The 17,778-nt window shown below is 36.6% G+C and overlaps 1 protein-coding gene across 1 annotated transcript in view; it reads right to left on the bottom strand.

Annotated features, from left to right (window-relative positions):
- LOC140153565 (uncharacterized) overlaps positions 1-17,778 on the bottom strand; it is a 100,017-nt gene that overhangs the window by 37,251 nt on the left and 44,988 nt on the right. Inside the window, 2 exon segments of the mRNA XM_072176343.1 lie at positions 6,106-6,267; positions 14,868-16,582. Of these exon segments, the coding sequence (XP_072032444.1) occupies positions 6,106-6,267; positions 14,868-16,582 (1,877 nt within the window).

Genomic DNA, 17,778 nt, shown 5'->3' with positions numbered 1-17,778 from the left:
ATATTTCCTGCTTTCCACAAATAGGGTGTAGCTCATGCGATTGAGTGATTTATATGCAATCTTAAAAGCCTTTTCCCTCATTTTGTACATACATGGCAGCTTTTAGCTCTTTGCAACTCTCTCATGATTATCCGTATTCTGCCTGCTTTCATCTGCATTGATTTCACCACTAGCCACCTGTGTTTTACTGTTCAATGCTTGATCATATCAAATTAGTTATTGACCATCTTGACTCAGTCCATCTTCATAGACTTCTTCATAGATTCCAAAAGTGGACGGTGTTTGTTTTCTTACTTGCTTATTGATATTAGTTGATTGCTCAGTGCCAGAAGTGGGTAAGTGCAACAGCTGCCCTGTGAACATTTGACAATTTACACAGGGTATATTGCATGGACGAAAAAGATAACGGACCACATACAAGCAGTCAAAGTCTCAGCATCACCCGATAATGAGGGCCCATTGTTCCATGAAATGCGACAGGCAAAACTGCTTTGCACTTACCGCGTATTTTTACGGTTTATTGTGTAATCGTGAAGGCACACAAAGCTCTATCGCGAAGGCACGCAACGCTGGCGTGATTGTTAGGCATGGTACGATCGAACAATCGGCCCTCATGAATATGCGAGAATTCACAGCATACAATACAAGGGGACTTTGACTGATGTTGATATATATGGTCTATAGTAGTCTGTGGTATCATATTGTACTCATCTACACATGGCAGCTATTGCACTTACCCACTTCTTGCACTGAGCAGTCATATTCTTAGATGCATGGACAGCATATTATCCTTAAATTCTCATTAACTTTAACAGAAGTAAATCTATCCCTATTTTAGTTTCTATTTTGCTAATGCTACAAAATATACTCCAAGTAAATAGCCACACCCTGAATATGGGTGTCATATTCTTAAGAAGAATTATCATAAATTTATGGATAAATTTGTCAAAAAAATGACAAGATCCTTTTATTTTGAAGGTGATACTGCCAATTAAGGTGGTTTATGAGGGTATTTCTGGAAATTAGAAAATGAGCATAGAGCTCTGAGCACGTTTTCAATAGATTAATTGAATTGAGTAGGGAAAGTACACTGATCATCAATATGCCTTTTGTTTGAAGCAAATCAGACATACGGTTTTCATATTTTACATCAATTTATATTTTCTTTTGTATCTTATTGTTTTCATCAATTCAAAAGTTCTTCCAAGATGTCTCAAATACCACCTTAAGAATTAAAAGTTAAGAGGTTTGTCAAGTCTTTAGCATCTTATCAAAATTTCAAATAGCATTGTAGAAAGCACAACATTCTGAAGAGTTTCAACCAATTGCTTTAGTCACAAAAGTGCCAAACGAACTTGAAGTTTCAACCAGGATGTTAAAAGAATTTCAAAAATAATTACTGTGTGACTCATGCTGAACATAATACAGGTGTTGTAAATAAATAAACATACTTTCATACCTGCAGCATGTTCTCAGTAGAACCAGAACATTGTCAAAAGTTACCGCTGACTAGCAAAATTTTTTGACATAACCTGCTCATTCTTGTATTCATGTCAATAACTTCATTTTACAAATATGGGACCAATCATACTGAAACCTGGTTTGTTTTTTGGATGTATGTGAAATCAGTCAAAGCATCAACATATCCTCAATTTACATGAAACAAACAGATACTTGAAAACCCAAAACAAATTAAAAAGTAACAAAATAATTTACTGGGTGCAATAAGGCAAGATTTGATAATTAAGTAACATAGGTACGGATTTTCATTGCTCACTAGTGCACCTACTGAAATGTGTCAAATTCAAAACTTTTTCAATTTAAGAACTTGATGAGACAAAAAATATATTGTTAAATGTTGTTTGTTTCTGCTTATGAGCTTTCTGTGTTACTTTTGAATTTTGATGGACTATGTTTGAGTTTTTGCCAATTTTTGCCATATTAAACCAGGCAAACATTTGATGACACTTTGCCGGCAAAAAAACAAGTTTTTGCTGGCAAAAACCGAACCCTGAAGGCAGGTCTTTATCCAGGGTCTAGTGAGTCTAGGGAGTGCAATGAACAGGTTTTCAACAAACCGGCTCAACTTCTTTCAATACATGTACAATGTACAATGTATGTTAAATCACATTTACAAAACCACAGCCTGTCAAAACATTTCACTCTGTTGGTCAAGATTTATGGAAGGCAACATAGAACCTGATGTTTGCAATTTACCATCTATGTGCAGATGTAAAACCTGATACCACTTCAGGGATTCCTCTTATTTTATCAGCACATGCACCAGTAGCTTTGGTTGCACCAATGGGAGAAATATCATCATGTTAGCAGTGGCAACACTAGGATCCACACCATGCTCATCTATCAAGACACAGTTCTTTAACCCTAATACATTTGCACATTCATTGAATAACCTTTGAAAATTTGGGTACAAACACTCATACTCTGAAACTTGAGGTCAAATTTTGCACTATGATCGTTTAATTGAGGTTATTGAACTATGCCATTGGGATGAGGCCATTGTGGTCCTTAGTGCAATGGGCTCTTGCACTTGAAATCTGCTGTACCTCTGTGGAGGATTTAAGACAAGTCTATAAAGAGGGAATATGTCTTTCAAATGGAATTGGCTAGGGTTAATTATTTTGCAACCTTTACTTTCTATCTTCCACAGCTGGAGTGAGTATTTCAAATGGAAGATATCAACATGTCTGTTCTATTTGACACCCATACTCCTTCTGTGGAAGACTTTTATAGCTAAATTTTCCACAGGGGTATAGTCCCGGAGAGGGCACTTCATGAAATGTGAAATGAGGGCTGCCACTTTCACATAAGGGGCATTCAGTGTGAGCAAAATATAAAAAATATGGGGTCATTGGGCGACAGTGGCGCTGCAAAAGGGGTCTTAACAGCCCTACATACGTGTTACCTCCGAAGTGGGAGTGCCCCCCCTGGTATAGTGTGGATGAATAGACTAATGTTCCTACATGTAGTTTCAGGCTTGTTAATTTCTGACAAATTTATGTATGTAAAAAACTTATCGCAAGACTTTTGCACACAAATGTTTTATACTTACTATTAGATAGAAAATTCAAGCGACTTTCACATTGTGTATGAAATGATGAAACAATTCAGATTCTGAAAACAAATGAACTGACAAATGACCTACCGACCCTCCAAATTTGTGTAAACAATTATTTTTTTGGCCTAATGTCAATTCCTATGCTTTCAGTCACAGTTCAAGATTCATAGTAACTCCTTTGAGGGAGGTGTGGTCAATTTGACTTAAGGGATATGAATGAACAGCTATTTCAGGAAGGGTCATGATTCAGTACTGGGGGAAATTCCCTCCATGCAATCAGCCATACAAATCCACCCCCTCCTTCCAGTCTGAATTCCATGAATAATTCTATGAATTTCAAATATTGCTTGCATTTTTAGAAACAGGTCCACTGGTAGGAAGTAATATAGTAGCCATCTTGTAACATTTCAACCATTTTTGCATTCTACTATTAACTCTCTCCACGCCATTGTCGGTGTCAACTACAGAGGACAAGTTTCAAAAAAAATTTAAAAATTCAAAAATTTCATAATTGTAACTTTTCATGACCATATTTGGAATCAGCATAAAAAATGCATCAAAATGAGTACAAACAAGCCTAGTATTTATTTATTTATTTATTCTTTCTTTATCCAGGGTAACCTCTTCAGTATCTTGTACTGATCTCCAAGAAGGCCCTGCACTTAATTACAAAATATACAATACTTAATAAATAACATATCAAAACAAAGCTTATACTTTCTAATACAGAAATAATGGAAACAAGGAAAACATTTTAAGAAGACATGTTAAATAGGACATTGAGCAAATACATTTTTAAACATATGAAGGTTCATTGACTCATAATTACTTCAGTACATCAGATGCAAGTTTGTTCCATGCCTTGGCACCTCTATAATGAAAAGTACGCTTACCCTGATTATTGCTCCAAAGTGGAACAATAAGGGTTTTAGAACTTTGACTTCAGCAGTACATTTACCATGCATAGACTCTGTAAAAGAAAATTGGGAACTCAGATAATTTGGAGCAAGACCTTTCAGACATTTAAAAACTACAATGAGGAGATGGTTTTCCCATCTTTTATCAAGTTTAAACCAATTCAGAGAATACATTAAATCAGCTATAGGAGTTCTAATGTCGGCATTGAGCAGAATTCTAGCAAGTCTATTGTGAAGTATCTGAGAGAGTGGGATAAATCAGCATTACAGTTTGACCATACAGTACTACAATAGTCAAAATGGGGCATTACAAGTGCATTGGCAAGCATATTTAAAGTTTTAGGAGGAAGATAATATTTTACTCTCTGAATAATACCAATACGCTTGGAGATATTATTTGATACAAAAGTTACATGATCATTCCAACTTAATTTTGGGTCAAGTACAACACCCAAATACTTAAATGTTTCAACCTTTTCAATAACATTATTTGCATGAGAAAGTGAAATATCATCAAATTTGTTGAGAACATGATTAGTACCAAAGACCATGAGTTTTGTTTTTTAACATTAAGAGTAAGTTTGTTTTCATGAAACCATTTACCAATACAACTCATATTTTTGTCTAATTCCTGTTGGAGTATAGCGGGGTCAGAAGAGGAACATAAGAGAGTGGTGTCATCTGCATACATCACACAATTACATGACACACTATCAGGCAAGGAATTAACATAAACAATAAACAACAGAGGCCCTAAGATTGACCCTTGTGGAATTCCTATGTTAATGCTTTTGAAGTCAGACAAAGAGGAATTTACATTAACTCGTTGTGCCCTGTTACTTAGATAAGATACAAACCAATTCAGGGTGTGATTTCTAATACCATAGTCATATAATTTGCTGTAAAGAATTTGGTGATTGATAGTATCAAACGCTTTTCTTAAATCTAGAAAAATAGCTGCAGTTGCTATACCATTATTCATGTTATGGAGAATGTAATCTGACACATCAAGAAGAGTAGAGTTAGTTGAATGGTTACGTCTAAATCCAGATTGGGCTGGGTTTAAAATATTACACATAGTTAAGTACTTATACAACTGATCATGTATAGCCCGTTCAATTATCTTACTGATTATGTTCAAAACAGATATTGGCCTATAATTACATACATCAGATTTACAACCATCCTTGTAAATAGGTGTTACTTTAGCAAGTTTCCACTCAGAAGGAAATGTTGCCGTCAATAATGACAAATTACAAATATGAGTAAGTGAATGACAAATTACTGGGGCAGCGAGTTTGAGTAATCTCACATCAAAATTATCAAGCCCAGTTGATTTGTTGTTAGGAAAATTACAGATCTGGTCAAAAACATACTCTTGGTTATTATGTCAAAATCAAACATATTATGAGTTACATTAGAATTATGATTGTCATTATAATTACCAATATCATCGGTATGTAAATCAATATCATTAACACTATCATCATTGACACTACTAGTAGTGGTTCAGTGGTTCTTAAGATAGCTCTTGATATTTTGAGAAAATATCTCAAAACTTGGACTTTTTATGTTGAAACCTATGGCTAGCACATAGAACATTAAGACAATAAATCAACCAATTACAGGTTCAACCACATTGTATGTTGGTTCAACACAAAATAACAATGAATCTCACAAATTCTGCTAAGTTGAATGGTGTTCTGGAGTATGGGGTGATCTGGACCATCTGATTTTAGAATTATTTCAATAACTTGCACAGGTGAAGTAAGAGACCTAATGTAACCAGAGTATAGGAAGTTGAGGGCATCACCTGAACCACTTTTGAGTTGTATCCATGGAAACTATCAATCGATCATCACTATCTAATGATAAGGTGATGACAATACAAACTTATTTACTTGAGCTGAGCAATGATTTCATTTGAAGAACTTTTTAGACAATGTAATGAAGTTTATCATAATTTTTAAGATGGGGCAACCCAACATAGATATCAAATTTCTTGTCACTATCTGGCACCCATTGTTGTGTGGCCCTTGAACAGTTCATACCAGATTCTGGAAGGAAAAAAACCCCATCTACAGTACAACATGTTATGCAGGTACTTACTGTATCAAGGTGAGTTCGCTGGTGCTTAGCCCTGTCTGATGAATTACTAAATGCCTTGGTGCAACCAGATTGCTGACACACATATGGTTTTTCTCCTGTATGAGATCTCAGATGAATCTTGAGGTTCTCAAGTCTTGAGAAGGCTTTATTGCACCCTTCAAACTGAAAGAAAATAAGAATATAATGAGATTCTAGGATGAATCTTAAGATGACTTTATTACACCTATGCGAACTAAAACAAAACAAGAACATATATGGAAGTCTCTTGGATCTCATGATTGGGCTATTCCATTTAAAATCCATACTACCCCTGTAAGATTTTGGAAATATCTTCCACAGGGGGAGTATGAATTTCAAATGGAATGAACACATTAGGCAGTTCCATTTGAAACTCACCCTCCCTCTGTGGAAGATTCAGGTTGAATCTTTCTCAGAGGGTGTATGAAATTCAAATAGAGCTAGCTGCCTGACATGTTCATTCTATTTAAAATTCATACTCCCCCTGTAGAAGATTTTGGAAAGTGTGAATTTTAAATGGAATAGCCCACTAAGCTCTTGAGAAGGTACACACTAAGGCCAGTTATATAGTAACTCTTTTTCAAAATCACACATTAGTGGATGGACTACTGGACTAATTAACTTTTGGTTAAGTGCCAAATATGAGGGCAGATATGAAACAATAATGGGGATTTCCCCTGCAGGGGATTACCCTTACAAATTGATCATGAAAACCTAATTGGTCTTATTAATTGATTACTTTGCACCTGTATTCATTTAAGTACATTGCTCTATAAAAAGTCTGCTCTTACTAGATCTTCAACTCACTCAAAACAGAAGATATCTATGTAGGGGGTCATTTGTATGCATTTATATTGCATTCGGAAGTTAATTATCATGTTATGTTGCTTTCAATTTGAGTTTAATTGTCCGTTCATATGGAAGCATTTTCAATTTTGAAATGTGCTGTCAAATGCACAACACTATGATCCATAACATGCTCATCTATCATGCCACATTTCTTTAACCCCAATATGATTGTACATCCATTGAATGACCTTTGACAATTTGGGTACAAAAACTCATACTCTGCAACTTGAGGTAGAATTTTACACTATGATTGGTTAATTGAGGTTATTGAACTATGCCATTGGGATGAGGCCATTGTGGTCCATGACAATGATAGATCAAATTCAGGTACATCTACAGGTAGATGGTTTAAAAAAAACACAAATATGGTAAACAGAGAAAAACTTAGTTTGTGCTCATTATGCTCTTGAATTCCAAAATGTCTGATTTGTATAAGAATACCAAAATGACACATGTAGTTCAACATATTCAAAAAATATTTAGTACTTTAAGTAGCAATACTGAATTTTGAAAAATAAAAAATAATTAAAGGGCATTTAAGTGATCCACAGCCTCATCCCCCACTTTTCTCAAAAAAAGTTGAGATTTTTATATCACTGGAAACCTCTGGCTACATAATGTTTATGTACAAAATATTTCTTGCAGATTAATTCGTTTAGCAAAGATATCGTGAAATTTGAATTTCGTTCTGGTGCACCAGAACGAAATTACAACGTATTGTCTATGGAGCAGTGTAATACACATAATCATGCATAACTCGCAAACGCATAATATCAGAATTAACTGAAATTTTGGGAATATGCTTTTTTCGTGGATATGTACTGAAATATGGCATAAAAAGAGGATGCTAGGATCACGAAATACTCCTTTAATTGAGCTTCGATATATTATAACAAGAATAAAAACGATCTGCATTCTTCACATTCATCCTGAAACAAAACAGGAAAAATGAAGTCTTAGATGAATCCTGTGGTTATTTAAATGTTGAGAAGCCCTTATTGCACCCTTCACACTGAAACAAAACAACAACAAATGTGAGTCTCAGATCACCGTTGTTTGAAGAGATCATTTGTAACTTTTTCAAACAAAACATCATGTACAACCAAATTTTAGGCTTAAACAGCTAAATGTGATATCATGCTATTATGTATACAGATACTTTTGAGTCATTCTCAACTATAAGTTCCCCTCTTGTACAAAATTATTCACTTTTATAGGATTTTTATAGCTTTTTCGGATATAAAATGTATCTATTAATGACAAAATTGGTGGCGCTATTTAGTTACTGGAAATTACTCTTTCAAGCTTTTCATACAAATAATTCCTTTTATTGTTTTGATAAAATATGTATATAAAATTTCCTTGTTGCTTGTTTAAATTATTTCAGCTGTTTTAATGGCAGTATTAATCACCTGTCCCTTGCAAATAAAGAAATATGATTTAGGATTATTGTGCCACCTATAGTTTGCATTTAATTAATAATGAAGCCAATTCTATATATATATCAAACAACCATGAGATGGATCTTGTGATTGCATGCAAACCTGAAATAAACAGGAACAAATAATGATGATCTGCATTGATGCTTTTTCCAAAAAAATTCAAAATCTTTTTTTTTTAAACAAATTTCAGAGTATTCAGTATATTGAAGATTACAATTCTTTAAACTCGATCAACAATTTAAAAGTGACTATTTTAAACCAGCCTAACCTTATTGAGGTTTGACTTCAAAAGTACACGATTTTGGATTCACCTAGAACATTTTCAGTAAGTTGTCCAGTACCTTCAGTAGATAGTGATGTTTCTCCACCAACATCTTCAGCAGGTGGCACAGCACCACCATCAGCTGAAGACGCTGGTTGACCCTCTCAAAACGTTACAAGTGAATGCAAAATTGTGCAGTGTTGAACTAAAAACTCAATTAGTTACCACTATGTATGAATATCCCATTTGATCCACCACTGCAAGCCTAGTGTATTTATAACACACTTTTCTGAAGTCCTGAACTTGTTTCCTGGAAACTGATTTAAGGTGCTCCATTTGACCCTCAAAAACAATAGGCAACTGGTCATAAATTCACATTAGTTGCACAATATGCTTCAGTGTTAATTGTTAACAAAAAGGTTAATGACCAAGAGAATGTCTTGTAGGGGGAATATTGGGCTATTCCATTTGAAATCTTTACACCCCTTATGGAAGATGTGACCTTAATCCGGGCCTTAATCTCCTGCACAAGGAGTGTAGATTTCAAATGGAGTCATCCATATAGGCAACCACATTTGAAATTCATACTCCGTGTGGAAGATTAAGTTCATGTGTTCCATAAAGGGGGTGTATGGATTTTAACTGGAAAAGCCCATTGTAACATTAGGCACGTCCACACAGAGGGCTTTTTGCTTAAGCAATGCAAAAACTTGGGAAAATATGCCGTGTGAACGTTTTCAAGGATTCCAATCCCTAAGTTCGCCCCAAATGTATCCCCAAGAAATTTAGGGATTTCCCAATTTCACCAAGTGATGCTGAAGTTGAGCGATGATCGAGTGCTACTGCAGTGTGAACGATACATTGTGTGTTTCTCGAGTGCTGAGCTTAACCAGTGGCGTAGCCAGGATTTTGGTTTTGGAACCGAGGGGGCACAACTTGTAAATGTACCGACGGAAATATTTTTTTGCCTCACGGAAGTTGTGAATGGTTCCCCAAATTTTTTTTTCAATGGTTTGAAAAAAGTGAAGAGCAAAAAAGGATATCAGGCACTAGCAACCGAAAAACGACTAATTTTATGTATAATTCAATCAATTTTTAAACATTTTATACAATTTTCCATTCTTTCTTTCATCACCGTGCATAAGCAAAGTAAAATATTAGTCCACTGATCACCCAAATTATTTTTCACCAACACCTTCCGTCTACCGACGCCCTCTCATGAACCGACGGCCATCATGAGCGGGGGGGGGCACCGGCCCCCTGCCCCCCTGGCTACGCCACTGAGCTTAACCTATGACCTTGGTTTAATTATATTTAATATGGTTCAATTTGGCGCAATACAAGATAGGTCAGAGTAAGCTTCCGTTTGTAATTCCAATGATGACGATATCAGGCATCGCAAAACTCAAGATTCCAGGCTCCAATGGAGTCGTGTGGACACGCACTCGGGGATTGACTTTAGAATCACAATACTAGAGCAAGTCGATCCTCAAGAATTCTATGACCGTCTGAACACGACTACCACTATGGACCACAATGGCCTCATCCCAATGGTATAGTTCAATACCCTCAATTAAACAATGGTAGTGCAAAATTTGACCTCAAGTTGCAGAGTATGAGTTTTTGTACCCAAAAGGTTATTCAATGAATGTACAGATGTATTGGGGTTAAAGAACTGTGCCCTGATAGATGAACATGATCCTAGTGTATTGACATCATGAATAAGAGGAAACTGTGAGCAAAGTTGGACATAATGAACTGATAGTGAACTTCTAAATACCTTGACACACCTGATCCCTAGTATTTCATATCAATCTCTCTCTATGGTAAACACCAAACTATGTCTTCCATCAAGATAAACATTTAAAACATTGGCTTGAAATCCAACACTTTGTTGCTTGATAATCACGAAGGCCAGAAAAAAAAATTGTTTGATTATCCATAGATCTCTTCGAAGGAGTAGGGTTGGTCGGTCGGATTTTTTTTTAAGGTCAAAGTCAAAATATGTTTGCCTAATTAGCTTAACAAATAGCCCATGGATGTGAATTGGGATATTTCTTTACTGTATACCACTTCATTCATGTTTTTAAAACAGCTTACAAGTGTGCAGAAACTGTTTAAAAAAACTTTTTAGGATGTCAAAACAATGAACTCTTTCTGGAAATTCCAAAATTAGGGTTGGTATTCTTTTATACAGTGAAACAAACAAAAAATCCAGATTAGGGTTGGTAGGATGGGAATCAAACATTTTTTTTTGGCCTGATCAGTTCGCACTTATTGTGATCAACATATCTGATTCACTTGATTTTGTTTCATAACAAGATTCAATTCTTGTAATAATGTTATACACTAAGCCAAAAAAGAAACTTATAATTTTTCACAAGGTCATATCTTAAAATCCTGTCTATCAAAATTAACCAAAATTACACACAGGATTGCCTCAATACTCTACTCTAAACACATGTCACTAACTATGCAGTTGTCCAACTGACACAACAGCAAAATGCACTGACATGCAACACCTTCCTGGACCACATTCACAGCGCAACAGATTTCTTTGGCTGGGTTCCAATTATTCGCCTGTGAATGTGATCCCGGAAGCTATTCCGTGTCAGTGCATTTTACTGTTGTGACAGTTGGACAACTGCTTGGTTACTGACATGTGTTTAGAATAGAGTATTGAAGTAATCCTGTGTGTAATTTTTGTTCATGTACAGGCGAATAATTGGAACACAGCCAAAGAAATCTGTTGCACTGTGAATGTGGTCCAGGAAGGTGTTGCATGTCAGTGTATTTTGCTGTTGTGTCAGTTGGACAACTGTTTGGTTACTGACCAGTGTTTAGAGTAGAGTATTGAAGTAATCCTGTGTGCAATTTTTGTTCATTTTTTATGGAGAGGATTTTAAGATATGACCTTGTGAAAATTATAAGTTTCTTTTTGGCTTAGTGTACTTACATGATCAGGTTAAAAATAGAGCTTGTTGGAGATTTGTTGAATGGGGTTTGAGCAGATATGATCAACATATTCGATACAGTTATTTGGGTTTCATAACATTTTTCAAAACTTGTAATAATAGAAATTTGATGTGATGTTATTTTTATGAGATCTAGTTCATATATAATAGTTGTACAATTGATTACCTAAGAGGAAGGAGGACCCAACTCCATTAAAACTGTTTTTGAGAAAGTAAGAAAAAATTTAATATTTGGAAAAGTTTGTGGCTGGGAGAAAGATCACTAACACCTCGAACAGAGGCTATGACGATTATAGCTGAAAACATACTTATGTCTAATAAATCCTGGATCCCTTTTACCATTGTTTATATCATTCTGATCATCAATCATGTTGCATTTAACAATAATTTGATTTAATTTTTCCTTTTGACCATTAACTAACATTTGAATGTGACACAAATATAACGGAGGCTTCTGTGCCAACTTGTTGTGCTCATTAAATCTAGATGGTGAGGAAGTTTGTGTTCACTTAATTTGATTGGTTTAAGATCTACCATATTATATTACAGAAATATAACAATGTGTCTTTTGTGTTCGTTAAGTCATAGCAGTAATAAAAGATCATAGAAGTCTCAAGTTCCCACGTACATAACATCAGTGAAATACAGGTTGGGTTAAATATAAATATGGTAAAATAGTCCATTTTGGGTTTTAAACTTGTTCCTGTGTAAACAGCATTCATTCTATGATGATATCGAAAGCAAAATGTGAAGAAAACAAAATCATAATTCCCATGTTTACTTGGTAATAAAAAGTTACAGCCATAATTTATGATATCTGAAATTTTAATTTTGTTATTCTTTACCCATTCAAATATTGGGGCATAAGGACATGAAAGAGGAAAAATACATTAATTGAAAAGAGCAAGGAATAAATTATGCTTCGCCTAAGTTTCTGTGGCCTTATTTTGTATTAGACCAGGGGAGTGATTAGGCAAAGTTTTGTTGGTCTGCAAGAAAGGGTTATGTATTTGCACCCATTAATTCAATTTTAATATGTTTGATGACTGTGGTCAAAACAGTTGTGGAAACTTCACCTCTCATTTTTCATGATATGAACCCAAATCATAATAAGATTCCCACTGAGTGTAATAACAGACTTATAGAATATATAGCAATGGCGCAGTAAGCTTAAACTGAAAACCAATTATTGATGATGGGTTATCACAGTAAGAAACATTCACCACAGATACTTGGTTCACATCAACAGGTAGATCTGATGTGAACTACAGTGAGGGATAAGAGGGCTACATACATATCAGTAGTTGGATCAAAATTTACAATGAATCAATGGCAACTAAACAGAGCATGTACACGTGTAATCCCCCATGTTTACATGTTGCCTATGGTTACCAAAATAATGTACCTCCATTGTTTTGTCATGTGCCCACTAACCTTTGCACTTTAAGCTTATATTTCTCCAGAGCTGTTTAATTTATAGTATGTAACAGTGCAGAATGTTGAGGGCAATCAACCTTTTTCATAATATTATTATTTACAAAAATAAGGAATAGAAACACCATTCGCATTCCGACCTTTTTCGAACTCAGATTTCGGATTCCGATCCTGTTTATAAATGGCCATAGCCGAGTGATGTCGATCCATTCAGATCTGGATATAACTAGTTTGGAACAATGGGAATGCAAAAAGATGCGATCTCGACCAATCAGATCACGAGATTGCATGGGCTGAAACATCATGGGGATGTAGCACTGAGCAATGTAGCACTGAGCAATTTTGCTCTGGTTGTTTAATAGTGCCCTGGGCATCGCCGTTAGAGGGACGCCAAATTGATCACTTCAGCATCGATTATGCGCACCTCCAATCGATGAAAGTCAAAATTTTAGTGTGTTTCGCCTGCAATTCAGCACATAGTCATTAGTTATTTGAAAGATCAATTTAAGACCGAAATTCAACTTCATTATAACCAAAATTAATTAAGTGTTATTTGTGCAAATTTTCGCGTGCCCCACGCGCAATTGTTTATTCTTAGCCCCCGGCGCCACAACCCGTAGCTACGCCACTGAATGTGAAACAGTAACACAGTACAGTTTGATAATGGATACAGGTGCATCTAAAAATATTGGCATAATTGGGCTATTCCAGTTGAAATCCATGCACCATGGAAGACATGACCTTAATCTTCCACACATGAAGGGATGTGAATTTCAAATGGGGTTACCTAAATGGATGATTCCATTTGAAATCTAACCCAATTAACCACATTTTATACCAATATTTTTAGATGCACCTGTATCCATTATCAAACTGTACTGTGTTACTGTTTCACATTCAGTGGCATAGCTAGGGGTTGTGGTGCCCGGGGCTAAGGATACAAAATGGCGCCCCATTCTTGAAACAATTGTGCGCAAAAATTTGATCATAAAGACCGTTTTCACATGTCCTATCAACTTACTTACCCCATGAAACAAGTTACATTACATTGAATAATAAACCATAGTACCTTTACCTGAGGATGCGAAGTGCTATCAAAATAATGAATGATTTAATAATGAATAAGGAAAGTGGGGAATGATTTGTTTTTCAAATAAGATTGTGAGACATATAGACCTATTTACCACCATGCACATGGCAGCCATTATTATGTACCGAAAATCTGTGTAATATAATAGCTGCCTTATGGCTATTGTGCTGCATAATGCAGGATATCATGCCCAAAGTTTAGGCTCACGGTGGACCCAGAAGATGACTTCCGATTGAATTTAAATTTCATATAGGTTATTATTTCGACAAATGGCATATTTTAAGACTAGGTACAAAAAAATTGGTGGACACGAGGGGCGTTTGATGCACCCTAATATACATGTATGCATACAAAATTATTAGATTGAGGAAATAGCACTAACTCATACATCTTAACACCTTAGGGTCCATATGCACAAAACAAGTTAGACCAGGTCTAACCATGGAGGTTAGAATTAGGGAGGGATCCTTTTACTCTTTCCTTGTCCTCCTTCACTCCTAGCAAAGACTGCAACCATCTTATTTTAAGCTACATGTATTTGCCCTTAACAAAATATAAAATATAGAAAAAAGGTATGTAAATACCAAAAAGTTCCTTCTCCGCAAGACTAAATCTCCATGGTTAGACCCTGGTCTTACTCATTTTGTGCATACGGACCTAAAAGTTTCGAAGCACAGATATGTGATACTTACAGTACATTTATTCGGTTTTTCACCAGAATGTACCCTCATATGAATGAGCAGCTTATAACGAGCGTTAAACGGCTTGTATCGCCTGGTGCATGCCTGCCAGAAACAGGTGAAATCCTCTCCTTTCCTTTGGTCAATGTGAACCTTTTCTATGTGTCTTACTAAGTCCTCTTGCTCCTCGAATGCAGCGTTACAGTCAATCCACTTACAAACGGGTACACGTTCACTTTCATTCTCTGTTTTTGGTGAGTTCTGTTGAGATGTTATGATAGGTGGGGAATGGTTAGCAGATTCTATGTGTTGTCCATATGGTGGTGGTGGTGGCATGTTGGAGGGAAGCGGGGGCATATTTGCCGGTAATGGGTGGCTCGACATGTGAGAAGGAGGGGGCATTGAAGGCGGAGGCATTAAAGGTGGGGGCATTAACGGTGGGGGCATAGAGGTGGGTTGGAATGGTGCATTGGGTGTGTGGTTACTGTATGCTGGTGGTAGTGGATAACCATCAGTAAAGTTTGTATTAGGCTGGCTAAAGGTAGCCTGTGCTTGGGAGTATTCTACCATTTGCTGAGGAACAACATATGTTGAGTTAAATGAAGTCTCTGGTTGAAACGGACCATTTTGTTGCCCGAAACCAACGTTCGTTTGTGGGCCATTTTGTTGCCCGAAATCAACGTTTGTTTGTGGAAAAGCACCAACGTCTTGAAAAGTGTCCATAGGTTCTTGTTTGAGTTCCTGTTGTTGTTGATACTCTGTGTTAAATGTTGTGAATTCTTCTAAAGCTTTCTCTCTTGTTTGTACAATAAGCTGACTTTGAGGTGGATGTTGTAAAGGTGGAAGATTGTTCATTGACGATGTTGCTGCAGTCTGTTCCAACTGCTGCATCTGTTGCTGTGCCATCTGGGAACTGCTATCCTCCTGATGGAAGGTGTTCTGTCCAAAGCCACATGTGGCCATTTTTGGTGGCTGATAAGGGGGTGGAGGAGGCGATGAACCAGTTGATGTTGGCACACCTGCCATGTAGCTTGGATGGTGACCTGATGAGATATTGGACATAGGACTGCTACTGTTACGAGCTGATAAATGTCCATAGTCCCCAGAATGTATCCCAACAGCAGGTGAGATGGACCCAGATGAACCCCCTCTGGAATTGTTAATGAATGCCACTAACGATGTTGGGCTAGTACAATTAAAGAGTTCAAGTCAATTCCTCCGTTGATAACGGGATAAAGACAGCGCTTCGCGCGATTTTGCAGAATATGATCTAGCCGAATGCCTAGGACTTGCAAAACTTGAGCCAGAAGGCGAAATTTCCACTGGAAATGGTGAAAGAGAGTTAAAACTACTGGCATAGTGGGACATTGCAGACCCTGGTGGCAGCATAAGTTGCTGGTCACCAACGTCACTCCCGGCATGTGAACCGGGACCAGGAGCCAGCGGTGGCAGAGCACGGCAGCCATTTTGTTGCCACTCCTGTTTGATAGGAACACCATTTGGTTCCAAGAATGCATGCTGTCTATTTTCTTGTCCATTTACTTGGCTAGCTTGTGATGTAGATGGTAAACGAGGTGTTACTCTAATGCTAGATATATCACTTGGAGCCGGTGAAGCACTGGGAACGTTAGCCTGTGGATGGTGGTAATCCTGTGTGGTAGCGTGTGAGGCGAAACGAATGCTGCGACCTGGTGTGGTGCCACCTGGATTTGAAGATGCTCCTTCATCTGGAGAAACAAACAAACAGACAAACAATTGTAAGCTTATTGAGAAAATGAATTTTTAAACAAAGTTCTCCCGTCTTACATTGTGGAGGTCGGTGGCCTGCACCCAGCATCCACTGGTCGGTCTTCAATGCCGACTGACGTTGGGTTTGGTGGTACTAGCAGGAAACTGGGTAAACTTATTATAGTCAAAAACTGATATTGGATCATAAGTATTGGGGTAATCAACTATATAAAATCAATAATTTTGCAATTATTCCCTTTTTAAGAATCATCATCCTTGATACTTATAAGTCACTTCTTTTTACCAGATTAAATATTACAGCAGATGAAGTACAAAATGCCAAAACAAATTGTTTGTACATTATCTTAAATGTACAAACATTTTCTTAAGTGTGTAAAGTTTACAACCAAATTGATACATTTCTTCTTTAAGCTGAATTTGAATTCCCTCTCTGAGCAGTGAGCAATTGGTTTCTAGCCAAAGACTTGGTAACATTTTTTTTGTCGCATTGGGAAAAACTCGCTACCTGATTGGTCAAATACCAATCGCTCATCACTCCGCGATAGAGTATAAAATCAGCTTTATACGAGAGTTCACATAACATATTATTATGCATACTAAATTTATTTACAGTTGTACTGAATCAAGTTTTCCATTCTTCCATGATCTGGCGTACCACTACAATGAACCTTTGATAAGTATTTTGAAACTTCAGTGTAAGGGATACTGCCGGTCACTAATATGGCTACTTAAGTCAGTTAATTACCAACAATTATCTCATCATGAGACCACTGACCTGCAACACCTGTTTAGCTTCTCTCCGACTCACCACTGGGACCATTTTATGCTCAAAACCAGGACTGGACCTTAACGGTTTGAAGAACAAGCTAGTCAGACAGGCGGACATTTTTAAAAGGTATGATGTGAAATACATGTAAAAAACAGAGATTTTGTGTTTTGGATGTTAAAATATATAAAGCATCATTTGATTGACAAAGCTTCCAGGTCATAATAGACCCTCTTCTCATTCACTGATGCATCATTCACCCTAATCAAATCAAATGCAGCGCCACAAGTTTCTTTACTCAATTGGACAATGAGATGCTGATGACATTAAAGGATGCATTTCAATTAGCAAATCAGACAGTACACACAGAAAAAAAATTATATAAAGGATCAGAAGAGGCAGGTCTTC

Source organism: Amphiura filiformis, chromosome 5 (assembly GCF_039555335.1).
Source record: "Amphiura filiformis chromosome 5, Afil_fr2py, whole genome shotgun sequence".
NCBI lineage: Eukaryota > Metazoa > Echinodermata > Ophiuroidea > Amphilepidida > Amphiuridae > Amphiura > Amphiura filiformis.
This window is presented reverse-complemented; position numbering and strand designations above follow the sequence as displayed.